At 37.2% G+C, this 27038-nt stretch overlaps 1 protein-coding gene across 1 annotated transcript in view; it reads left to right on the forward strand.

The window, feature by feature from the left end:
• The first annotated feature begins 446 nt into the window (after positions 1 to 446).
• Positions 447 to 27038, forward strand: part of herc3 (HECT and RLD domain containing E3 ubiquitin protein ligase 3) — a 31620-nt gene continuing 5028 nt past the window's right edge. Inside the window, exons 1-21 of the mRNA XM_051875682.1 lie at positions 447 to 601; positions 2036 to 2358; positions 5753 to 5912; positions 9512 to 9588; positions 9681 to 9902; positions 10668 to 10759; positions 11034 to 11164; positions 12333 to 12487; positions 12953 to 13026; positions 13412 to 13536; positions 14929 to 14988; positions 17572 to 17683; positions 17888 to 18077; positions 18189 to 18352; positions 18550 to 18663; positions 19073 to 19096; positions 19179 to 19268; positions 20065 to 20235; positions 21629 to 21772; positions 22551 to 22717; positions 25839 to 25902. Of these exons, the coding sequence (XP_051731642.1) occupies positions 2133 to 2358; positions 5753 to 5912; positions 9512 to 9588; positions 9681 to 9902; positions 10668 to 10759; positions 11034 to 11164; positions 12333 to 12487; positions 12953 to 13026; positions 13412 to 13536; positions 14929 to 14988; positions 17572 to 17683; positions 17888 to 18077; positions 18189 to 18352; positions 18550 to 18663; positions 19073 to 19096; positions 19179 to 19268; positions 20065 to 20235; positions 21629 to 21772; positions 22551 to 22717; positions 25839 to 25902 (2562 nt within the window). The 5' untranslated portion in view covers positions 447 to 601; positions 2036 to 2132. The remainder of the gene's footprint in view (positions 602 to 2035; positions 2359 to 5752; positions 5913 to 9511; positions 9589 to 9680; positions 9903 to 10667; positions 10760 to 11033; positions 11165 to 12332; positions 12488 to 12952; positions 13027 to 13411; positions 13537 to 14928; positions 14989 to 17571; positions 17684 to 17887; positions 18078 to 18188; positions 18353 to 18549; positions 18664 to 19072; positions 19097 to 19178; positions 19269 to 20064; positions 20236 to 21628; positions 21773 to 22550; positions 22718 to 25838; positions 25903 to 27038) is intronic.

Here is a 27038-nt window from a genome sequence, read left to right on the forward strand (position 1 = left end):
TTTTTTAACTAAATTTTGTTTAAAGATGATTCTCAACTATGTTATGAAAGATATAACGTAATGAATCGTTATACCATTTTACTTTATGCAATATGTGGGTAAAATGGCCATACATGGATTTTCCCATTTAATACAATGCATCTATACACTGTATCTAATTTGCATATTAATGTGTTCTTGGAGCAACATGTAATGAAAAAAGAAGTGTAATAATGGGAGTAAAAATTGGCAACATTTTCATAATAATATCTAATAATTAATAGGAATATTAATATATTATAATTTATTTCGCTATTCACTTGTTGTGTCTCCTTTTTGTCCTCTGTCCACTACAGAGGACAAAAGTCTATTCCTGGGTCCCAGGAGGATAATGTACACATCAAGAACACGTACAAAAAGACAAAACTATACTCAATGTCGCCCTCTATTGACTCTAGCGCTACTAGAGCCAAGTATGGCTCGAGGCTGGTTGACAGGAGTCACGTGATCAGTGACGCCGTAATCTGAGTCGTAACTTCCTTGTTTTTGTCGGAACCATTAAACTGAAACCATTTCAGTAATATACGGACAAATAAACAGGAGACGAAATGCATTTTACCAGGTAACACTATCCGCTACATAAGAACATGTTTGTTTTTGACTTGTGTCAGTTAGAGAACTGCATTTGCGTGATAGAAAATGACAGTTTGGTGAGTGTCAGTGCGCTGTTATGTCAGTTTGTCCTGACATTATCCTGAATATTAGTATTGAGCTTCTATATTAAACGCATAGACAGTCTGATCAGATGTTTAAGCATTAATGTCTGCAGTAAATGAACTACAGTTTGTCTTGACTTATTGAAGACACGAAACTGAAATATGTCAGGATTGTTCTTACAGGCCGAACTCATCTTGGACAGATTGTACCCACATATGGAAGATTTCGTCTGTGTTTCTAAACCTAGTGAGCTACCAACCTAGAGAACAGTTCTAGACATTATAGGCACTTTCAATTAGAACGTTCGAAAAGCACTGTTGACGCCCATAAATCGCACCAGTAATACGCAAAAAGTCGAACGTTCGTAACGCCCAATAATTTAATAGAATATTTTGGAACGCGCCTAGATGCCCTAACATTTAAATTCTAACGCACGGGATTTGTCGATGATGCTCAAAAATTTGATTCGAATGTTCAGAACACGCCTATGATTCCCCGGACATTAGATTCGAATGTTTGGAACCCATTTATAATGCTCCAAAATTTGGTTCTAATGTTTGCCATAAATTCATTTTGAACGTGCAGTATGGAACATGACAGTGATGCTTTAGAATTCGAATTAAAATTTCAGAACGTGTCAGTAATGCACATAAAGTCGAACGTTTGGAACGAGAATATATCTTCTAATTTAATTTAAGTTCGAATTTAATATGATATTTTGAGACACGTTTAAGATTCTACATACATTAGATTCGAACGTTCAGAACCCATTTAATGCCCATAAAGTTGAACTTTCAATTCGAAATTTGAACGAAAATGGAACAAATGGAACATGCCACTTGATTAAAACGTTTGGAACGTGTCAAGTGCATTAAATTATATTGATAGTCATTACTTTATATCTCTAGTAAATATATATATATATATATATATATATATATATATATATATATATATATATATATAATCACTCTTCCCAGCATGTTCTGAATGCATGTAGGTGGGTTTAATCAAATAATAATTTTCCTCTACCTAGACATACATGCCCAATTTTATTAGTACATGTTTCACATAGTGAATTGTGATGAATGAAGTTTTGGAAGAGTTAGGCGGATGGATTACTAAATCTATGATTTTATTTAACCAGAATAACCACATCAGGTGGTTTATGATCTGCATTCTAGTCTCAAGTGCCTGGCCCTCCACACAAGCTGTCATTGACACACACGCTGCCCAATATGGAAACAGGAATGGGGTGTGACCTCTTCCCTTCCCTTCTACTGAGTTCTCACCTATTTGCTTCCCAGTATCTTATGCCAGACTTTTTGTTCTGTTCCAGATCCGTCATTTCCAGGCGGAGACGGCAAGGCGGTACAGCCTAGGAGCTCTCCCTTATTCCAGATCCTTCCATCTGTCTCTCTCTTTATGTGTGAATCATGATGCTGTGCTGGGGAAGCAGTGCCTCGGGTCAGCTGGGCATCGGTGCGTCAGAGGCGTCTGTCTTTGAGCCCAGGAGCTGTTGCATGTTCGATGGAAGGGGTCTTAAAGAAGTGGCATGTGGCAGCCAGCACTCGCTCTTCCTGTTGCATGATGGGAGCGTATACACCTGTGGCTCCAACAGCAGCGGTCAGCTGGGCCATGATAAGCGAGGATGCAGGCCAGGTAATTTGAACATACAGTACAGCATGATTCATGACAGTGATGCTGCAGAATTTGAATTAAACTTTCAGAACACATCAGTAATGCACAAATAGTTGTTCAGGATGCTCTTGTCTCTCTAAAAGATTTATATTATATAACACGCCTGTGTTATATAATATTAGATTTGGACTTTCGGAATTTGTTGATGATGCTGAAAAATTAGGGCATTTTCACACCTATGGATTGTTTGTTTTTGTTCCAAAACAGGGACTAAATTTGTTACAATGTTGCATTTTCTTCTTGGTTCGGTTCGCAACACAAGGCAACATTTCACAAGGCAACATTTCAAAGTGTACCAAAATGTGCTTATGCAAGTCACATGTGAGTACATCTGTCCTCTTATTGGTCAGAGTTTTCTCAGCATCATCCATCAAAATGATCGACAAGTTCGCTCCATGAGCTTATTGTAGCTTTATTTGTAACTGTTGAGACACACGCAAACACTATACAAATGTAGCCGTTATTCCTGCCGTTATATACTACAATAATTATATACTACATTCGTATCAATACTGCGGCAAATTCAGGTGGGCTCTCTCTTGATCTCCCAGTGCTGTCTAGTAGGCTAACTGTGTTGAGACCATATATGAATGTTATAATGCAGGTAGAGCGGGAATCAAGGCTTCGTTGGGACAGCATTCTTGCACGAAGCGCAATTACACAACATTTTTTTAGACCAAGAGACGCTTTTTGGTTTTCAACTACGGAAACTAATGTGCTCACTCACAGAATCAGACACTATTGCTTTTTATATAACATTATGAATTAATGTTGGGTCGATTTGCTTTCACATCTCTCGTCTCGGTACGCTTGTTTGGTCCGCTTTTGGTGCACACCCGAATGCGATTGCTGCATTCACACCTGCCCAAATGAACCGCACCAAGGGGGACAACGAACTTTAGTGCGGTTCAGCCGAACTAAATGAGGCAGGTGTGAAAGCACCCTTAGATTCGAATATTCATATCATGCCTACTGTTTCACAGAAATTAGATTCAAACATTTCTAACCTATTTATAATGCTTCAAAATGTAATTCTCATGTTCAGAACGTATCTTTACCATGAATTTATTTTGAACATACGGCATATAATTTGGCAGTGATGCTCCAGAACTCCATTCAAGCTTTCAAAACGTTGAATGTTCAGAATGCATATATGTCTTCAAAAATTGAGTATGATATTTCAGGACGCATTTATTATGCATCAACAATTCATACATGTTACAGTTTTGAAACATGGCACTGACGCTCCAGATACGCCTATGATGCCCCAACAGTTAGATTGTAATGTTCAGAATTTGTTGATGATGCTCAAAAGTTAGATTTGAATATTCATACCACACCTGCTACCACACTTATATTTGCATTATGTAACATTTGTTTTCATGCAATGCCATAATAATTGATGTAATAAAAGTTTTACAGTCTTTGCACATTGAAATGTTGCCTTTTTTAATGAATGTAGCCCTTTGTGTTTAAATATAATGAATTTCTCATGTTCCTGCTGAAGTTTTATGTCCCATGTCTATTAATTTGACAATCTCATGTAATCACAGTATGTTTTGGCACACACCTAAAATCGAAATTTGAATTGACATTATTCTCAGAAATAAGGCAACAAACTAATCATGTGGCCTGGATACAAAAACATTACTTGCTTGATCATGCTATTATTATTATTGCGTTACAGTGTATTAACAGTCAGTGATGACAGCAGATCTTGTTTTATCCAGCATGCATTGGGACTCGCCAGAACAGGGTTGTTAATCCGGTTTATAAGAAAACAATTCCAAGCAGCAGACGGTCTCTCACATGTCTGTGCTAATGAGATCGCACCATTTGTTCAATACAAAGCCCTGATATGTGAATTGGTACGAGGGACATGTAAAAGATGTCAAGAAACTAGTCTCCTTCCAAAATGATAAATCAGAAAATAACCCAACAAGAAGCACTACTGCTTGATTAAATGTAGTCAAGTCATTGTATGTCCAGCGTAGAAACCAGATACAGATTCAAGAAACTGTATATGAATCTTAATGTGCAGAATGATACATATTTTGTATCTAAAAGGGTTGCATTGATTGTAGAAATACACACTGGTGAGGTTTTGTTCTTTATTTTTCAAATAGCTGTGTTGCTATTGCTTACTGTAAATTCAAAAAATTCTTAACAGATGTTGAGCAATTGTTTTTTTGTCCATCAAGACTGCAGCTTGTAGAGAAAGTTTTTGGTTAAGTAGGCATTCAGTTTCGTCTCACCACATTCACATGCCAAAAGGTTTTTTTTTTTTTTTTGTGGTTTCCTTTAAGCCACTGCTGTATTGCTGACATCTTGATGAGAAGAAAGATTATGTGTGACATTGTTGTGATGCCACACAACCTAGAAGATTGTGATTGGTCACTCACAGTAGGTGCCTTCATCTGAATACACACTACTGTTCAAATGTTTGGGGTCAGAAAGTTTATGTTTTTGAAAGAAGTCTCGGTAACGCTTTACAATAAGGTTCATTAGTTAACATTAGTTTACTACATTAGTTAACATGAACTAATAATGAACTGCACTTATACAGCATTTATTAATCTTTGTTAATGATAATTTCAACATTTACTAATACATTATTAAAATCTTGTTAACTATGCACTGTGAACTAACATGAACAAACAGTGAGCAACTGTATTTTCATTAACTAACGTTAACGAAGATTAATAAATGCAGTAACAAATGTATTGCTCATGGTTAGTTCATGTTAACTAATACATTAACTAATGTTTAACTAATGAACCTTATTGTAAAGTGTTACGGTCTCTTATTCTCACCAAGGCTGCATTTATTTGATCAAAAATACAGTAAAAACAGTAATATTGTGAAATATTATTATAATATTTTTCTATTTGAATATATTTTCAAACGTTATTTATTCCTGTGATGTCAAAGCTGAATTTTCAGCATCATTACAGCATCATGACAGTCTTCAGTGTCACATGATCCTTCAGAAATCACTCTAATATGCTGATTTGCTGCTCAAAACAGTGATATTTTTGTGGAAACCCTTTATTTCATGATTCTGTGATGAATAGAAAGCTCAAAAGAACAGCCTTTATTTGTGATTGAAGTCTTTATATACAAACATTATAAATGTCACATTTGATTCATTTAATGCATCCTTGCTGAATAAAAATATTTCTTTTAAAAAAAGAACTTTTGAATGGTAGTGTACAGGGAATTCTGATATTTTAATATGTCAAAAACAATGTAGCAATTACAAACGTTTTACTGCAAAAAGCAGTACCTGCCAAATTCACAAGGCCAGAGTGTGATATTTTTATCTAATGAATTTGTTTGTGTGTATCTCTCATAGAGCTGGTTGGAGCTCTGGATGCTCAGAAGATAGCTGGCGTGTCATGTGGTCAGGCTCACTCTCTGGCGGTGAATGAGCAGGGGCAGGTGTTTGCCTGGGGTGCTGGAGAAGGAGGGCAGCTCGGTCTGGGTACGGCTGAAGAGGTGGTTCGCGTGCCCAGGTAAAACATCACTTTTTAATGCAAAGTTTTCATAAATGAATAAGAATGTGTCATAAAATTTTAAATGAGAACAGTCTGACTAAAACACCTAATACAAAGCCCACTGTGAAGCACATGCGCTGTTGAAATCAGAGTTTTCTTGAAAAATGTTTAAATATGGTGATCTGCAAATTAAAGGGATACTCCACATAAAAATGAAAATTCTCTCATCATTTACTCACCCTCATGCGATCCCTGATGTATATGACTTTCTTTCTTCAGATAAACACAAACAAGATTTTTAGGAAAATAATCTGTCTCCGTAGTCCAGATAATGCAAGTGAATGGGTTCCGATCGTGACGGTAATCCATACGACCCCATTGGATGAATTAATGGCTGCATCCGAAATCGCATACTTCCCTACTATATAGTAGGCGAAAAACAGTATGTGACAAAAGAAGTATGTTTGACATCGCAGTACTCATAAAAGAGTAGGCAAAAAGTACCCGGATGACCTACTACTTCCGGAGAGATTCTGAAGTCAAGTCACCTTTATATATATATAGCGCTTTTTACAATGTAGATTGTGTCAAAGCAGCTTTACATTGATAACTGGTACATTATTTGGCTGCACAGCAGCTCTTAAAAGAATAGTATCAATGCAGGCAGATCAAAGCACTGTTGAATATCAAATGTCAAGTCAAATGTCAAGTGTCCCCAACTAAGCAAGCCAGAGGCGACAGCGGCAAGGAACCCAAACTCCATCAGGTGACATCAGGTGGCAGACAAGTGGCAAATAGGTGTTTAAATGGAGAAAAAAACCTTGGGAGAAACCAGGCTTAGTCGGGGGGCCAGTTCTCCTCTGGCCAACAGTGTTTTGTTACGATTCAGGTAGCTATCATAAGTCCGACAGGATCGCAACATTCAAAGTATTTATTCCAGTTCCATCCAATTGAGGATCGTATTCATCACGCCGGTATGGACGGTTGTTGAGGAACTGTGTCGTGGCTGTCGTGTCGATGAGGCCCTCACATTGGATGATCTAGTTGACTCAATCTCTGCTGATACTTCAGGGCTGCGTTGTGGTCGTGTCAAGGCGCAGGTCCTTGGTCTCACCTGGATACGGCCCGGATCCGGTTGACTACGGTGAACCTCGGGATAACCATAAAGACTAATATTAGCGTAGATGCCATTCTTCTTCTGATGTAACGAGTACATCAGGCGTTATAGGAAGTGTTCCCGGTTCCGGCTGACCTAATTTATGCAGCCTAATAATCCTTTAACAGATTTGAAAATATAAATTGGTAATGTGTTATGTGTATGCCAGGTTAAAGAAATGCGTTTTTAGTCTAGATTTAAACTGTCAGAGTGTGTCTGCTTCCCGAACAATGCGTGGAAGATTGTTCCAGAGTTTAGGTGCCAAATAGGAGAAGGATCTACCGCCTGCAGTTGATTTTGATATTCTAGGTATTATCAGCTGGCCTGAATTCTGAGATCGCAATAGACGTGAAGGACTATAATGAATTAGGAGCTCGCTCAGGTACTGAGGAGCTAAACCATTTAGTGCTTTGTAAGTAATTAGCAAGATTTTAAAATCTATACAATGTTTAACAGGAAGCCAATGCAGTGTTGACAGAACTGGGCTAATATGGTCATACTTCCTAGTTCTAGTAAGAACTCTAGCTGCTGCATTTTGTACGAGCTGTAGTTTATTTATCAGGCGAGCAGAACAACCACCCAGTAGAGTGTTACAGTAATCTAGCCTTGAGGTCATGAACGCATGAACTAACTGTTCTGCATTTTTCATTGAGAGCATGTGTCGTAGTTTAGATATATTTTTAAGATGGAAGAATGCGGTTTTACAGATGCTAGTAACATGGCCTTCAAATGAAAGATTGGTATCAAAGAGCACACCCAGGTTCCTAAGTGACGACGAAGACTTAACAGAGCAGCCAGGTCTACTGACAAGAGTGTATTTTTATTTATTTATTTTTGTCATACGAGTGTTCATGAGGGGGGTGTTGTGACACGTGACGTAATTGCATTGTGAAGTTTGTGCGAGAAGTAGAATCACAGAGGACCACCACTTTACACAAACTTGACGCAATTACGTCGTACTTCACTACGCCCCCTAGTGATCGCTTGTATGACCTATCATTTGCTTCAGAAGATATTGATTTATCCTCTGGGGTCATATGGATTACTACAGTCACGATTACTGTGTGTGGTTTTTTAAGCATCAAACAAGCGGCACTCATTCACTTGCATTATATGCACTCACGGAGATGGATTATTTTCCTTTATTTGTGTTTATCTGATGAAAGAAAGTCATATATATTGAGGATGGCAAAAAGTTGAGCGAACGATGAAAGAATTTTCATTTTTGTGTGAACTTTCCCTTTAATGCACATCTTGTTTTTATCTGCTCTGCATCAGAACCAACATTCAAGTTTCAAACATGTGATGCTTTGTTTCCTGTTATTTTGATTCTAGTGTAAATGCATTTATACCACATTAACAATTGCATCCTTTTTTGTGGTATATATGCTTTTTCATATTCGACTTCCTTTGCATTGTGAAAGCTGCTCTAGATAGGGGAATCTAATTGGCTCCTAACCTCGTGAGGGGGTCTCTGCATGGGGCCTTCCTCACCGCAGGGGTCTCCCGAATGCAAGTGATTTAGACTTAATGATAGTTATAATGTGCTATTACTGAAAGCTCTTCTGTTCTGTTGTGGATTAGATGTTTGCTCTAGTATTGCTGAATAAACCACAACAGATGGAACAACATTTCCTGACAGCTATTTGAATGAGATCATCACTTGTCATCTCGGTTATTTGAATAACTTCACAAGTATAATGCAACCAGAGTGGGTTTATGATTGAGGGTTATTTATTTGGGTCACATTTTGTAATGTGATCAAGACCACTGGGATTCGACTGTGAGATTCCTGGCCAGTTAATAAATCAGGAATTTTTTTATTAAATATTTGGATGCTTTGATAATGCTTTCAGCTGCCAATAATAGTGCAGTACTCTCAGCTCAGTTCAGTCAGATGTAGCCCTTTCCTGCATAACACTCACTGGTCAACCTGCTACCTTTGACCCTTTCCCATAATTCTATATGTCTGTCCTATTTATATGCCTTCAACAATTCAAATTGGCTGAGAAAGTGTATCTAATTTGCACAGATGTGTAACTCTCTCAAAATACATCATTTGATTATTATATAAAATATATAATTATTTTATAATAATAAAAAAAAACATTTGGAATGAATATTTCTGTTTAGAAGTAAAAAAAAAAAAATCCTTGAATTTAATTTAATTGAGTCGCAATTTCATAATTAATAATCAAAGTGTCAAATCCATTCCATAGAATTTCACAGATTTCCACCCAAAGTTGGTGCAGAAAATTAAAACGAAAAAAAAAAAAATCACATTCCGTGTGAGCCTAGTCATCAATTATATATGGTGAATGGTTGTTATTCTCCAACATCACCATTAAAGTTAAAATGGAGTTGCATTAACCAGGTAAATTTGTTAGGAGATGTAGTCCAGAACTTGTCTTCTTAAGTTTCTGTATTTTTTCTATATTCCTTTTTATTTTTATTTCTTTAGGTTGATTAAAAAGTTGTGCGAACATCGAATCTCACAAGTAATGTGTGGCAACCAACACTGTATAGCACTTTCAAAAGGTAAGAGCAGATGTTGTATCAGTCGTTTTTATTTTCTGTTGCACTTCTGCTGTGTCAGTTAAAGAAGATTCCCGCTGTCCTCTTCTTCTCAGATGGTCAGTTGTTCGTATGGGGAGAGAACTCCAGTGGTCAGCTGGGTTTAGGAAAGGGAGAGCCGAGCACGCTGTCTCCTCAACCGCTCAAATCTCTGTGTGGGATCCCACTGGCTCAGATCAGCGCTGGAGGAGACCACAGCTTCGCCTTGTCCCTCTCTGGAGCTGTGTTCGGCTGGGGGAAGAACGGCGCTGGACAACTAGGCCTCAATGATGAGCAAGGTAAAACGCACATGCTGGTCTAGTGGTTAAAAATCTGGTCTGCGAACCAGGAGGTTGTTGGTTTGAATTCTGCAACAGACTATTCTTGAAACTTTTATACCCTTCAGCAAGGTGCCAAAACTTAGGTTTGGTTTGTCAGTCCAAACTGAATATAATTAAAGAGGACCTATTATGCTTTTCACTTTCTTTAGTGTGCAATGTTGCTGTTTGAGCATTAAAAAGGTCTGCAAAGTTACAGAGCACAAAGTCACTCCAAATGGAGTTATTCTCTATATCAGTGTCACTGTTTCTGAACTCCCTGGACGCCTAGATTGTCGTCTTGAGTTTTCTTCCAGGAACAAACACGTCACAATATTCCTCATTTAAATAATTCCCGTCCAAGGCATATGCAAATAAAGGGGTGAGATATGGTTTAGTTAGTAGTGTGTTGAATCTCGCAGTTATGTTAAGGGGCGTGACATTTCCCAAATATGCTCAAAGCGGTTGACCAATCCCAACACACTGGTCCAGCCGACTAATCAGAGCACATTGAGGAGGGGCTTCATAGAGACAGGAACTAAGCAGAGTGTTACTGACAGACTGGGAAGAGAGGTGCTGCAACAATGTCTAATATGTGAAAAATAATGTGTTTTTTGAACATTCAAGCATGAAAACCTATTCTAGTAGACCCCAAAATCAAAATCGAGACTTTGAAAAAGGGCATAATATGGCCTCTTTAATAGACTGGCATTATGTTGCCTGATATTTTTGTCTGTAATCTCATAGACCGGGCTGTTCCCTGCCACATCAAGTTCCTGCGGTCACAGAAGGTGGTGTACATCAGCTGTGGAGAGGAACACACCGCTGCCTTGACAAAGGTATTGATCATACAGCCGAAGTATAGCAGTATGCTGAAAAACAATCATTTTAAAAATATTTTATTCAAATTATTTTTATTTAAAATTTTGAAAAAAAAATTGAGACAAATTGCTACAGTTATTTGAACAATCCATTAATTTAATCTTTAATCTTTTTTTAATGAATGTTGCTAAGAATTTCTGTTGAACTAGCTTGCTAAAAGTTGTTTGATTTCATTTTTCATTTTTAATCTGAAGTATTAAAGCATTGCTGTTTGTGCCGTGTTTGTTTCAGGAAGGGGGTCTGTTCACATTTGGAAATGGTTCAAGAGGACAGCTGGGCCACGATTCCACCAACAACGAGCCTCTTCCACGCAGAGTTATGGAGCTCATGGGCACTGAGGTGTCTCAGATCGCTTGTGGGCGGTAAGTATATGTACTAGACAAGAAGCACATTCTGTGTCCATCTGTTTCAGAATGATGTGCTGTTTTTCTTTGAAAGTGTTAGCTTTCGTTTGTGTCCAAAAATATACTGACACTGTATGGATAATGCACAATTTTTTTGTATTTTTGAGTAGCTAATGTGTATTAATTACAGTGTCGTTCAAAAGTTTGGGTTCAAGATTTTTTTAAAGAAATTAATAATTTTATTAAGCAAGGATGCATATGACAACCAATACATTTATAATGTTATAAAAGATTTCTATTTCAAATAAATGCTGTTCTTTTGAACTTTCTATTCATCAAGAATCCTGAAAAAAATATATCATGGTTTCCACAAAAATATGAACTGTTTTCAACATTGATAATAATAAGAAATGTTTGTTGAGCATCAAATCATCATATTAGAATGATTTCTGAAGGATCATGTGACACTGAAGACTGGAGTAATGATGCTGAAAATACAGCTTTGATCACAGGAATAAATTACATTCTAAAATATATTCAAATAGAAAACCGTTATTTTAAATTGTAATAATATTTCACGTTTTTTTACAATTACAATATTTCACAGTACTTATTTACTGTATTTTTAATCAGATAAATGCAGCCTTGAGCATAAGAGACTTTCAAATATATTACAAAATCTTACGAACCCCAAACTTTTAAACAGTAGTGTACATTATTATTTAATTCAAAAAAGCATGATTTAAAAATAAATTAATGTACATTAAATTGTATTATATCATACACCCTGATCTCTGGAAATCAACATCCATTGAAAAAACATATATGTTAACCATTAGTATAGATAATTATTTAAATGAATCAAACTATTGTATGCTGCCACAAATTTGCAGGAACAAAAATATGGATTAGAAGCATAAAAGATGTTTTAAATTGAGTATGTAGTCATTCTGCAGACGCTTCTATCCATGACTTGCATTACACTTATTACAGGGTCATTTCTTTACAAATACTATTTATACTCCTCCATAAACTTACTTATTATCACTCAGTTGCACCTCATATCTCAAGCACTGTGCAACATGCATGCAATAGTTCTTCTGGTTTAATCTCGTTTTGAGCATGCAGTCATCAGAAAAGAATGAGATGGGATATTTCACAACATGTCTCTGTGTGTACGTCACAGGCACCACACCCTGGCATTCGTGCCCTCTACGGGCCTGGTTTATGCTTTCGGGTGCAACACTCAGGGCCAGCTGGGCACAGGCCTCAGAGGAAATGCGAAGAGCCCACTTCCTGTCAGAAACATCCAACCCCTGTGCATTGGAAATACATACACAAGTACGTACATATGATCACCAGGCCATTGTGCAACATTCTGTATGGATTAAATAAATCCTCTAAATAAGTGAACAAGCTAAATGTTAATGACAACTTACTTCTAACTGGAGTGACAGGGATAGTCAGATATTAATAGATGCAGTTGAACAGGATCTGTAGTTTGGTTTGTGATGCGTCTGATTGCTGAATCTTCAAAAGCTATGTTTGAATGTGTAAAAATAGTAATAATTTGTAAATGATTTAACTCCCTCAAGTTCCTCTCATATGTAAGCAAATATATTTGAAATTTGTTTTACCACAAACTATGCATGCATTTTGCAGAAATGTGCCTGGTATCAATTCTAACTTCTCTTCTCTAAAAGCACATTGTTTATTAAAAAAGTCTTGGGGTCTCTTTAGAAATGATTCTTCATGTTCTTCTTTGTAACTATAAAAGGAACCATTCTATATGTTCTTTTTCTACAGAAGCCGAGCGCTACACCGTCAGTAAAATTCACAGTGGAGGTGATCACAATTTCCTGTTGTTGTCTGCCAAGGAGGTAACCTTGCTGCTTTTCACTGTAGTATCATCAGCGCTGTCTTCAATGTATTCCTCAATATCTTCTCATCAATTGAGTAGTTTGTACCTGCTCATACAATTGCCTTTTGTGTGATGTATTTGATGTTTATTTGATCAATCGTGTCTGCAAGTTTGATTGGTCAGTAGCTACTGTTATCCACATGGTGGCGCCGATACATCAGTATAATGGTTTTTGGGATCAACATAAAGACTGATGCCTGCCCTGTTTTGTTTTATTAATTTAGTTTCTGTGTAGGACAATTAGGAATGTGCCCAATTAACACTGAAACACTTGTTTACACCCGGGGTAAATTTTGCCCTGGGGTCATAATATTACATTTCTAAGTGTGTGTGTTTGAGAACAGGGTTTATCTTGTCCTGAGGATTTCCGCATCATAAATACCACCAAAAGCATCGCTCTGATTAATTCTGAGAGTCTGGACAGCTGGAGGATGAAGCTCCATGACAACAGCGATTCAAGCATCACCAAGTGAGTGTATGACTTCATCCGGTTCATAGTTATGATAGAGGCCTTACAGAAATGTTCAACTTGTAATGTTTTATAATTTCTAAAGCAAGATTAGCTGCATTTTAAAGTCCCCCTGAAATCAAAATTTAAGTTTTTTAGCTTTTAGTATGAATATGTTAGCCTTAAGGTTATGAATAAGCTGGTGTGTTCCAAAACAATGACAAAATTCGCATTTAGGAGATATAAGCATTCAAAACTTACGGTCTCTCACTTCTGCTAAAATGGTTCACGGATTTTCATGACATTACATCGCATTTCAGCTTCTCATCAAATCTTCTGTCCAATCAAATGCTCTCTAGAATCTGAAGTCCCGCCCCTCCTACACTATCAACAGACGCTGAAGCTGCGGCTGAAATCGTCACTTTTTCACACATTTACTAGTTTCTACATGGTGAATGGTACATAGTGCACTATATAGAGAATAGGGAATGATTCAGACAGTGTAAATATGCTTTCCATTGAATGAAGTCCGTTTTCGCGTTAGTGTCACGTGAACCGCCGCAGCGCGAGCACAGTCTGTTCTGCTCCAGAGACACAAGAGCACAGTGGATCATATACCTTTAAAGTATTTAACTTTCATAATATGACGCACACTTTTTTTTAATGTTTTTGAAGTTTCTTCTGCATCATTACTCCAGTCTTCAGTGTCACATGATCCTTCAGAAATCATTCTGAAGGATCATGTGACCGGCATTTTGACATTAATTGTGTGTATTTGACTGTTTAAGCGCTAGCTCACGCACTTTGGGTGTGAGCACAAAATGAGTACATTTATGCGCAATACTTGCAAACCCACACCAAAATTCCAGCCCTGTAACACCACCAGTATTCACCCGGAGCAAATGAAACGAGTGAGCGAGGGGAGGCGGTTTGTGTGTCAACTCACTGTCAGAGAGATCGAGAAAGAGCAGCTGGTATCATGTATCTATTCTGTGGAAAATGAGTATTGGAAGCGTTTCAGATATTCAGTATCGATATGTATCAAAAATCAATATTTTTGACAGCATTGCTCTTAGTTTATTATTTCAGATGCCTTTTTTAATACTACAATTGAAAAATGTATATATAGGCTATATATAAAATGCAACCCACCGAAGTGGCTAGTAGGAGTGACTGCGTTACATGCCACTGCTGAAATCCACCCGCATCTGGCAGGTTGGCGGGTGTTAATGTCAAGCCCTGTATATATGTATATGTGTATGTATAAAATAAATAATTTCAGAGGTGATGGAAAATATTAAATTGGGAAAAAAAAGAACACCTTTTTATTTTATTTTATTTTTTTTTACACTGTATAAAATATATTTGTTATGATTTCGATGCTAATTTCAAACCTCTTCCCTCCCCTTCTAGTGACATCATACTCCTGTTGTCCTCAACTGCATGTTGGAATGCCAGCTTTTTGGACCAAAGGTGAGCAGTTAAGATGTTCCTGCCTTGCATACCCATGTCAATAAGCATAAGTGCACGGGGTGACGCCATGGAGAGTGGAGCGCTTGTTTTCCATAGGTGACTTCTGCTTAATGTCAGGAGGCAAATTCTTCGCAGTCACCCGCAGTGCTCCCGGTTACAGCTCTGTGTGTAAAAGAGCAGTCCCTCTTTCAGAGCAAACGTGACTCAATGGGGATCTTTTTCTGAAGAGAGACTCTAGAAACCTCATTGTGCCTGATGCAGTCCTTGATGTTCATAATCTGCACTGCGGCCGAAAACATTTCAAGAGATTATCTGGTTACATAAGGAACAACTGGTGTCGCTGGCGTTCAGACGGGGTATTATGAGTTCTGAGGTCAAGTCTTCATTTTATAATGTGGTTTTGGATATTTGATTAAAACTCAGCTGTGCACATGTTCCAACTCAGGGTTGGCGGGCATTTGGAGTGACACATGGTGCCATGGACTCTGGCACACAGTGAACTCTAGATCAAGAGTTGAAGTTTCTGTAGAAATTTTCACTGCTGACTGGGCGGCTTTATTTCTACAAATTGAATTGGATCAAACTGATTTTTAAATAAATTAGATCAAGAAAATCTAATTAAATAAAAAATATCCACCTGAATTGAAATGAATCAGATAGACCAAATCCAATTAGATCTTATTGAAATAATTCTGATTATTCAAATTAAAAATGAATATGATTGGTCAAATGCAGTTGAATTTAATTGGTTTTAAATTAGTCTGATTGATTAAATTCAATGAATTTAAATATAATGAATCAGATGAATCAAATCCAGTTGAATTAAATTGAAATAATTTAGACTGACCAAATACGATACCTTATTGAAATAAATCAGATTACTTAATCCATTTGAATAAAAATGAAATGAATCAGATTATTCAGATCCAGTGAAATGTAATTGGATTGATCAAATCCAATTAAATCAAGTTGAAATGAATCAGATAATTGGATTGGATTCCATTAAATTGATTCATATCAAATAAAATCTGAACGACCAAATAAAATGTAATTGGATTCAGTTGAGTTGAATAAAATTGAATCAAACTGATTTGAATCTGATTGGATTGAATTAATGTGAATGTACATTAGTGGCCGAAAGTGATGTTCGGCATAGGAAAATTGACCCTTTATTCAAATATTATTAAAAATTTGTTAATGTGCCAGCATAGTTTTTGGCCCGACTGTCATACAAAGAAATTATGAACACATGCAAAAATGAGAGAACCAACAAAATATTAATAATTGATTATGTTGTAATCAATGTTTGCTTTTTCCTGTGAGCTTTTTGTTTTTTGTTCTTCCCATATATTTAAAATATTGAAAAAATATAAAATATTTTCCACATATTTTGATGGTTTAATCAAATTTGTTGGGTCATTAAAAACAAACATCCTCCCTCCTTTCCGTCTTTCCATTCAAAATTACAAATTTAACTTATGTGCAAAATTGGAATATCACATAAAACATTTGCGAATAAAGCAACGTGTTTAAGAGAACAAAATCATCCCTTTCTGGGAAATTGCTGCAAAATATCTGTAATAAAAATGGAAGTTGCTGCAATCGGGGAAGCCACTGTGCTCTTTTTTTTCCTACTTCATAAATGACTTGCATCTCAGAATGTGCAGACGAAACACAATAAACTCTCATGTTATTTTGCGTTCGGATGTCTGGTATTTGGGAACGCAATCACGTGAGATGCCTCTGAGAGGTCCTTATACCAAATCATTCCAATGACAGACCTTGGCTCACATCTGAGATGCTATGCAATGAAATTGGTCCACTGGTTAGTCCAGTTATCCAGTCACATCCACTGCTGAGGCAAAGTCACTTGAGTTTTTTTGTTGAGCATTGAGGGATTTATTCTGTAAATGTGTTTCCATCTTAGTTTATGCACATCTCTTCCTATCGGATAAAAAATGTATCAGCCTAAATTGAGCACATACATTTTTTTTATGTGCATTTTTAGCATTATTTATTTAACTTGATATCCCAAAATGAGCATAAAAATAGGTGGATGGAAACATAACTATTGAAACTGGACACATATTAAACCTGTCCTGGTGTGTGACAAGTCGTTTATTATAGATCAACCATCTTACCCGCTTAAAATACACTGGCCTCGGTTCATATGCTCAAACGTGTGGGGTTCACTGGTCTGTAGTGCAGGGATCAGCATCAGGCTTAAACACCTGCAGCTCTGTATTTACACCCAGCGTGTGATCCTACTTTCATCCCTCCAGAGTGACAGACACAGATAAAGAGCAATGGAGAGAAAAGTCCTTAAATCTCCTCACCTCAGATCTATCTGTTTGTTCATCTGTTCCTTAACTAGTGCCTAGGCCAGGACCCACCGTTGCTTGGATGTACTAAATCTCACTCTTATATGTTTCCAAACGGTTTTAACTAATATAGTAACTAATTCAGCAAATGCAAGCCATTTTTCTAATCTTAAATTAGTAAATTAAATTTGTACAGCATTAGATTTCATATCTTGTTGCAAACCAACATTCGGAAACTAATTTTCACCTGCTGTTTTCACAGTGATGACGGACATTTCAAGACAAACCCCAAAGTCCCAGGCATCGATTTCAATGCCGTTAGGCTGCTTTTTGAGACGCTGATGAAACCAGCCTTTGCAAGACTTTTGGAGCAGGTGTGAGCTTTGATATGTCACCATAATCATTTATTTAGGTCTTTAATGCAATGCGTACTTGGAAGGCAATTACTCTGCTGCGAACATTATCAGATTTCTAAAACATTCAAAGCATTCAAAAGAACAGCATTTATTTGTCACTTTTGATCAATATATATATGTATTTTTAATAAACAAAAAACACTCCCAAATGTGTTCTTCTAGGCCACAAAGAGCTTTGAGAGTCTCCTGATCCCCCAGCTGCCCTGTTCTCCTCCTGACGTGGAAGCCATGCGGATATACCTGATCCTGTCTGAATGTCCCGCTCTCCAGGACTCCAAAAACTACATCTCTCTCACCATCCCTCTAGCCATGGCCATCCTCAGATTGGACGCCAACCCTAGCAAAGTGCTCGGTATGACGTCGCCAACATGTTCCACTGCCCAGCAAAACCATTAATTGTTGCTTCATTACAAAGTTCAAGATCAAAAAGGCTTTTGAAATGAATCTGTATGCTGTTTCTCAGATAACTGGTGGTCTCTGATGGATTGCGAGGTTTTCTCCAGACTAGTGGAGATGTACAAAAGCATCGTTGTGTTTCTGTTGACTGGCGGGAAGGCTCTCCTGGTGCCTGTGTTTCTGGAAAGCTACACCAGTGCCGCCCTTCGACTGCTGGAGAAACTACACAAGGTACAGCCAAGATCCACACAACAGATTTTGGTTTTAATGAGTAAATGATAAACTGCTTATTAATAAGCTATTTGATTGAATATTCCCCAGCTGAATTGCTGTTTTTCATCTGTTTTTGCAGACATACTTGCGTAATTTAGCTAGCGTTGTTGAATGATAAACTACTGTTAGTGACGGATCCAAGTATTTTGCTGCAGGTCAATCTGAAAGCCCATCATGTGGAATACAACCACTTCTACATCCCTGATATCGCCACCCTGGTGGACATCCAGGAAGACTACCTCAAATGGTTTCTGCGCAAAGCTGATATTGTGCGTATATTGCTGCATGCCTTTTGCAGATGAGCAGCATTTATAGATGCTTGCTAAGGGTTGCATATTTGCATGTAAAGTTATGTTTCCATTCAAAATTGCAAATTTAACTCACGTAAAACATTTGCAAACAAAAGCACCATTTTCATCATATGTGTTTATGAGAACCAAATCATCACTTCCTGGGAAATTGGTGCAAAATATCAGGGCTCTTTTTATGTACATCATAAATTTCTTTCTTGCTCTAAGTTTCGGAAGTGCATTTCAGAATGACCAAACCAACATTTGAGAAGCTGTACACAAAATGTTATCGTTTCACATTGACACCTCATATCTTGATTAGCCCAAGCTGAAAAATATAAGTAGTACCCCAGAATTTAACATATATTCTCATTTTGTTTTATTGTAGAAAATGCGATACCCTCCAGTGCAGGTTTGTTGATTCAATAACTCAATAACTTTTTTTTAGACAGTTGTGGTGGTCTCAGCTTGATCATCTGAATCTTATTTCCCAGGGTTCTGTCACATTATGTGCCTATCCGTTCATATTGAACGCGCAAGCCAAGACAACCGTGCTGCAAACAGATGCTGAGCTGCAAATGCAGGTAAAAAAAATTGACACAACTCAACACTTAACTTTGAGCTGTTAACTTGCACCACCGTTCAGAGGTTTGGGGTCGGTAAGATTTTTCAATGCTTCTGAAAGAAGTCTCTTATGCTCACAAGGCTGCATTTATTTGATCAAAAATAAAGTAAAAATAGTAATATTTTGAAATAGTTTTAAAATTTTAAATAACTGTTTTGTGTTTTGCTATAGTTTAATGTTATTTATTCCTGTTTTCAGCATCATTACTTGCTTTATTTTGGTGCTCAAGAAACATCAGAATTATTATCAATGTTGAAAACAGTTGTGCTGCTTAATATTTTTGTGGAAACAGTGATACATTTTTTCAGGATTCTTTGATGAATACAAGGTTCAAAAGAACAGCATTTATTTAAAATCGAAATCTTTTGTAACATTATACATCTTTAATGTCAGTTTTGATCAGTTTAATTCATCCTTGCTAAATAAAAGTATTAATTTCCTTAAAAAAGAAACCGTACTGACAGCAAACTTTTGAAATGTTGTTAGCTTTTAAAAAATAGTATTTTATTTAAAAAAATTACTTGGTTTGACAAACACAATGTTTCCTATTAAACAAAGAAGTTAATGCGGACATATTACATTAGTTCATGTTACAGTTACAGCCTGGCAAAATTATGATTTGCTATTGGTTTTAGAGCAAGGACAGAGAATGTGCTCTGCATGAATAGTACTATTATCGTCTCATAAAAATACACAGGGTTTATGAATCTGACTCTTATTATTTGACTTGTTTTGCCTGCTTCATTACTGTACAGATGGCTGTAAGCGGCGCTAACTTGCACAACGTCTTCATGCTGTTGACTATGGAACCTTTGCTGGCAAGAAACCCTTTCCTTGTGCTCCACGTACGAAGGAACCACTTAGTCAGCGACGCTCTCCGGGAGCTCACAGTCTACAATGACGTAGACTTAAAGAAGCCGCTCAAGGTTTGTCTTTGTCATCCCTTTGTCTGTTCCACATTGTAGCATATTTTGAAGAACCACCCACTTAGACATAAGTTTGACTAACATACAATCTTATTAAAGTGGACCTATTATGCACCTTTTCACAAGATGTAATATCTGTGAAGTTTCAGCTCAAAATACTCCACAGATAATTTATTATAGCTTTTCAAATTTGCCCCAATTTGGGTGTGAGCAAAAACATGCCGTTTTTGTGTGTGTCCCTTTAAATGCAAATGAGCTGCTGCTCCCGGCCCTCTTTCCAGAAGAGGGCGGAGCTTTAACAGCTTGCGCTTCGGTTGCTCAACAACAACAAAGCTGGAGAATCTCACGCAGCCAAAAGGAGGATTGTCAGTAACGGTGTTCAGCCTTACATTGTTCAAACCGGAGTCGGACGCTGATGGAGAGACTCAGGAAGAAGTTACAAGTTTTAGAATGAATCTGGATGTTTCTGAATGGTTAGTGGATAAATGTATGCAGTTGCTGTGTAGTTGATTCAACTCATCGACTAGCATGTGCCGTCATTTGTGCAAATCCAGCGTTGAATTGACCCTCGTTTGTGAAGCAGTCCGGCGTAAAATGACGGCACGGTAACAACACTCTACTACAACAACTCTTCCTCTTCTCTAATACCGTGTCCCAAGCAGACGCGATGCGATAAGATTCCAGCGATGAGCAATTTGACTGTCCACACTAGACGACGCGAAAATGAGAAGTGATAAAATCGATAAAAAAACAAAGCCAATCAGAAGAGAGCGTGGGCAGGCTCTCTCGGCAAGAGCACAGCGGACATAATGGGCAAGTACTTAGTAAAATTCATAAATATTACTCAATTTAAACATTTAAAGTACATACGGAGTGACTGAACCAATCTTTGTCATAGAATACACTTGTTTGTTCGCATTGAGTTGACAGTTTGAACGTTCTTGTGCCCATTTATTTATTTTCAAGATCTGAGGTGAGTTAGCCAGTGTTTGTGTTGCTGTTCCAGTCGTGACGTCGCGGAGAAATAGAAACCGTTTCCAAAATAGAATATTCGCGTGTGTGTCGCCATCGCGGCTGGTTAGGACAAAAACTCTGATTAACATGGAAAAGATATCATTTATCGCGTGTCGCGGCATCGCGTCTGGTTAGGACACGGTGTAAAGCAGGCCAACATGGCCTCGCCCCCTTTGTTGCGTTCTCAGGGGCAGGGTTTATGTAAATTTTAAGGTTTGTGATGTCACCAACCTGGGAAGAAGCTCGTTGTAGTCCTTAAAAAGTGATTTCTGTGAAAAGAAAATATCTCCCTTTGCATTGAACTTTGAGCTTCGCAACATTACACACGAACTAAAGTAAAAAGAAAAGTAAAATCATAATCAGCCTTTAATAATTCCAGGTCATCTTTGATGGAGAGGAAGCTGTGGATGCTGGAGGAGTCACCAAGGAGTTCTTCCTGCTCCTGCTAAAAGAGCTGATGGATCCGATCTACGGCATGTTCACCCAGTATTCAGAGTCCAATCTGCTGTGGTTCTCTGATAAAGTGAGTTCAGCCTTAGTTACTACCACAGAGTTCAACATTACATAATAAACTTAAAATATATTGTTTCTATAGATATAATCAATGACTTTAAATGAATAGTTTTATATTTCTTGATTTTGTTTTTGATTGTCAATCACAATGCTTCATGGGATTGTAGTTCTTTCCCTCACTAGAGCCGTTAAGTACACTGTCTTGTACCTTTGTTTTTGTCTGATTTTCAAATACTATTTAAATTTTTTTTGCTTTATATAAAAGTTTGTAATTTTGTTTTTCACCTCATAACTGGTTGGTTTTAGTTCATGACTTATAACGCTTTAACGAAGACTTTTTTAAAAAACATATGAGAAAACTTAATGGAAAATTACTTTCAATGTCAATGAAAAAGAGGGTGGACGCTAATGCACTCTATACAGTAGGTGTTTCTCAAAGTGCCGCGTGATTGAGAACATAAACAGATAATCTTATCGCCCTGGTGATTTTGAAATATCTGGGCCAGCTCAGCTGTTTTCATGCAAACATGATGATCCTGCTGGATTTTTCTATGGCATGATGACTTCAAGAACACTTCAGCTGTGTACAAAACAAGACTGAGATGAGGACTACACGTGATTCTACAGAGTTTAATGAGTTCAATTTACTTTCTCTGCTGGAGAGACTTTGTAGACAAACATTCTTGGATAATTAAAGGGTTGTAATGGAAAGATGGCTTTTAGATAAAGGAATCGTGGTGACATCAGTATTTTTATGTATAACTCATGTCTGTGCGTTTGCATTGCAGTGTTTTGTGGAGCACAATTGGTTCCACTTGATTGGGATCATTTGTGGTTTGGCCATTTATAACTCTACTGTGGTGGACCTGCACTTTCCCCTGGTGCTCTACAAGAAGCTTCTAGACGTTTCGCCCACTCTGGATGACCTCAAAGAGCTTTCGCCTACAGAGGGAAGGTATGCAACATGATGCTTTTTTTTGACTGTCTTAAAAGTCAGCATGAAACAGAAGGTGCAATAGTCTTTTCTTCCCTACTGTGATGTATATCTGAGTAAAACAGCTTCTTGAACAAGAAAAAATGACTTGATTTCATCCATGGGGAATTTATTGGATGATTGGATCACCTCACGCCAGTAAACACATCATCAGAGAAGAGATGTCGACACATAAATGTAAAAAATAATAATTATGTGCACGGATAAATCTTTTATAATAAATATAATAAAACTCCACTATTCCATAAAATAAGAATTGTCCATCTTGATTTCATGGTGACTTTTAGGGATTGTTTGTTCAAAAATGAAAATTCTGTCATGACTTAAAAATGGCATAAAAGTAGTCCATATAGACGTAATTCACAGAAAATCTTCTAATTCGCTGTAGCTCACTATATGAGGTAGGGAAGTTTTTAAAATAGGTATTCCAGAGTTGCCGAATCCAGCTTGTTCAAATTAAGCTTGTCTGTATCTAAACTTGTACCACTTAGCTCTTGTAGGCAACATGTTGTTGTTTTTCCACGAAAAGTCATCACTCGCTAATCAAATCAGCTCGGCCTCCCACAGACCACTGTATCACAGTCCTCGTTAGCCGAAATCAATGGAGTTCCTGTGACCCCCGAGGCTTTACTGAGAAATCGAAGTCCTAAACGGACTGCACAGACCAGTGAAGAGGAACCGTTTTGTCTCGTTTTTCGCCCTACGCTCTGTGTCCTTTGCCACTGCGTTACATAAACAAGTTGTTTTTTTATGTAACATTAATTAAAAGCCACCCAAAAAGCTTTTTGAACTGCTCAAGTTTGTGAGTCACCATCAGACCACTAAATGGTTACAGAAGGAGATCAGCCCTGCTCAGAGTTGATGGCCGGTTCAAGCCTGTAATCGTGTTTGCGGTTTGCGCCTTCAAGGCTGTTCCCCACATACTGTAGTTCATGAGTCATATCACCTTATGAAAACAGCCATCAGCAGACCTTGACCTGGCAATTACAACTCCATGGCAGATGATTTTGTTGTGTGCTAATGTGTTTAAAAGGATCAAGGATTAATTGACTTCCTCTCAGTTAGATGTGTTTGACACTGCTGCCACATTGTTGGATTTATCTGTGGACGGTTTTAATCTGATCAACAGCTAAGGAACAAGATTTACAGCAACTTGAAATTGAAGAGAATACTCAACTTATTTGATTTAAAATAGCAAGTACAAGTTCAAATACAGACCAGTGTTGTTGTAGTTTTGAATTTTGAATTTAGGTTTTATTTCTATTTTATTTTGAGTTTGTCTTTTAGTTTTCTGTGTATCACTACACAACACCCTTAACAGCCACTCTTAGCAACGTAAACTGTTTGTTTTCAATTGATATTGTTCATTGACGCTTACTGTATTATGTAGAAGAGTGTTGTGAGAAAGAGATCGAGTGAGCAAGTTTTTCTTACCTGCATTTAGATTTAGCATTTTCCTTCAGGTCAGTCCTATGTTCATAATAAAAAATCTGTTTAAATGTCCGATGTATTATCTTGTCCTTTTAACATTTAAGGGGTTTTCCCGTGACTGACAGCGTTAGTCAAAGCATTTGTCAGTTGTGTCTTGTTCTGTGTTCAGTCTTTTCAATATAATAGTCTTCGCTACTGACTGACACACTCATAAAGACAGTCTTTGCTGCCATCTAATGGCGTGAAAATGTAACTTCTGTTGCTGTTCACGGTCAGGGACTTGATACATATTTCTGGCTTTAATATTTGTATTGTGTGGTAACTGTTATATAAAAGCAATAAGGTGCTCAAGGCTAGTGCTGTATCGTGAATAAGTCATGGCTGAAGGGGTTCCAGGTACGACGCGAAGCACCCTTCAGCCGTGACTTATTCACGATATAGCACAGCCTCTCGTACCTTATTGCTTACTTAAATGTATTAAATTGTAATTTTGAATTTTGTGCTCCATATTTGCTAAAGTTAATGTTAACTAGTTTAAAAAGTAGCATTAAAGTGCCCCTTTTATGCTTTTTCGTATATTAACTTTCATGCAGTGTGTAATATAGATGTTTGTGAATGTAAAAAGTCTGCAAAGTTTCAAAGATCAAAGTGCACGATAAATGCAGTCATTGTCTCCCAAAAGAAGGATACGATTCTGAACTGCCTGAAATGAGTTGTCAGTAATTCCTGGCTGACCAATCATAGAAGAATAGACCAATCACATCAGACTGGGTCATCTGACCAATCAGAGCAGAGTAGGCTCTCAGAAAGGAGGGGTTTAGAGAAACCGAATCTTTATTGAACCGTTTCAGACACTGTGAAAAAAGAGGTAATGCTGCAATGTGTATTATGAGAAAATTAAAGTGTTTTTTGACCTTGGATGCATGTAAACCTATTGTAGGAGACTCCAACATTAACAGCCTTTAAAATAACACTTTAAATTTCTCAAGGCTGTTTATTATTATAGTGACATTTTCATGTTTAATTCAGGTGGGTTATAAAATTTGTATATATATTTGTATATATTTGAATATATTGTGTATATATATTTGTATATACAATATATTCTAAATCAAAAACTATATATTTTTTGTGTTTATTCTATTTTTTTTTTATCACACAAAATGTCACTGTGCTGGAAACAAACATTAGTACTCAAGAGGGCAATAAAATTACCTTTAAATGCTACTAACTTTAAACGTAAAGCGGATGTATTCATGTAGCTAGCTATAAACGTGTCCTTGTTTTGAGACCTCAGTTGAATCTGTGTTCTGAGTTAGACTGGCTGCTTATGTAAAAAGCAAACATCATGATTTATATGAGGTTTATAATGTCATAGGCAGAAGAGTGTCATTTGTTAAATGTAGGAGATGATGTGTGTCCCCTGTCCCTGCTCAGGTAAGCCAGGGGTTTGCTTTTATACCCTGCAGCTGGTGAGCTCTTAGCTGCGATTACAGGAGAGAAAGACAATTAAATGCCTGTCGAAGACTCTAGAGATAAAAAGAGAGACATTGATGATAAAGTTTGGCTTGCGCATCTGTCAACATGAAAAATAGATGCAAAATTTTCACTAAATGTTTGTTGTTTGTTGTACATATTCATCTGTCTGCAGGAGTCTTCAGCAGCTGCTGGACTATGAAGGCGATGTGGAGGAGACCTTCTGTCTGAACTTTGCAGTAAGTTGATGGACACCAAATTAAACATGACCCCTCAAATTAGGCCACATCAAGTCAAGAGCATTTGTCTGATTAGATGAAAGTGACTGATAACTAATTCATATTATGGAGCAATTCACAAGTCACTGTTTTAGTAAATAAAGAAATTCAGCTGAACCTATCCTTGATATCACACACATGCTGCCAAGACGTTATTTAAATGTGTGCGCTTTTACATCTGGAAGATGAAGAGAGTTCGCTCATTTGCCATATGTCCCGTCAACGTTTCCTATCACATGATAGAGCGATATTCAGCAGATGTTTTTGTGATTTATGAGTTAGAATTAGGGATGGGCAATAGAGATGAAACAGTCTCAGTATGTTCCAAGCTTTTGACAATATTAGCTCTGAAATTGCTTAAATTAAAAGAAATTAAATGGGAATTTTATATTAAAATAAAAATTAATGCCAGAACTAAAGAAAATTTTGACTTTTCAGTAAATTAATATGCACTCATATTTATATATATTTATACAAATATATTCTATTTTTGAAATAAAAATATTGTTTTATCGTTCAAAGCCGTTGTAAAATTCCCGAAAACACACAGCTGACCGCATTACAAAAGTATCGCTGCGCCACTGAGTGTGTATGTTGCTGTGTCTGTCTTAGCAACCACTCTTAGCAATGTTTGTTCCCTATTGATTTTGTTCATTGAAGCTTACTGCATTATGTAGAAGAGTATTGTGAGAGAGATATCGAGTGATCGAGTGTATTACCTGCATTCAGATTTAGCATTTTCCTTCAGGTCAATCCTATGTTCATAATAAAAAAATCTGTTTGAATGTCCGCTGCGATCGTGTCCTTTTAACAGTTAATGGGTTTCCCCGTGCCCTGCTGACCCTGACAGCGCTAGCATTTGTCATTTAAATCTTGTTATGTGTTCACAAGTTTCAATATAAAAGTCTTTGCGACTGAGAGCCTCGCTCATAAAGACAATCTTTGCCGCCACCTATTGGCATAATAATGTAACTTCTGTTGCTGTTCACGGTCAGGGACTATTTTTTCTAGCGGAAGGAAGGCTTTTAATGATTTTACTTTATGAAAGTTACATTGATACATATTTTGTGGCTTTAATATTTGTATTGTGTGGTAAC

This window comes from Ctenopharyngodon idella, chromosome 1, assembly GCF_019924925.1.
Source record: "Ctenopharyngodon idella isolate HZGC_01 chromosome 1, HZGC01, whole genome shotgun sequence".
Classification (NCBI taxonomy): Eukaryota; Metazoa; Chordata; class Actinopteri; order Cypriniformes; family Xenocyprididae; genus Ctenopharyngodon; species Ctenopharyngodon idella.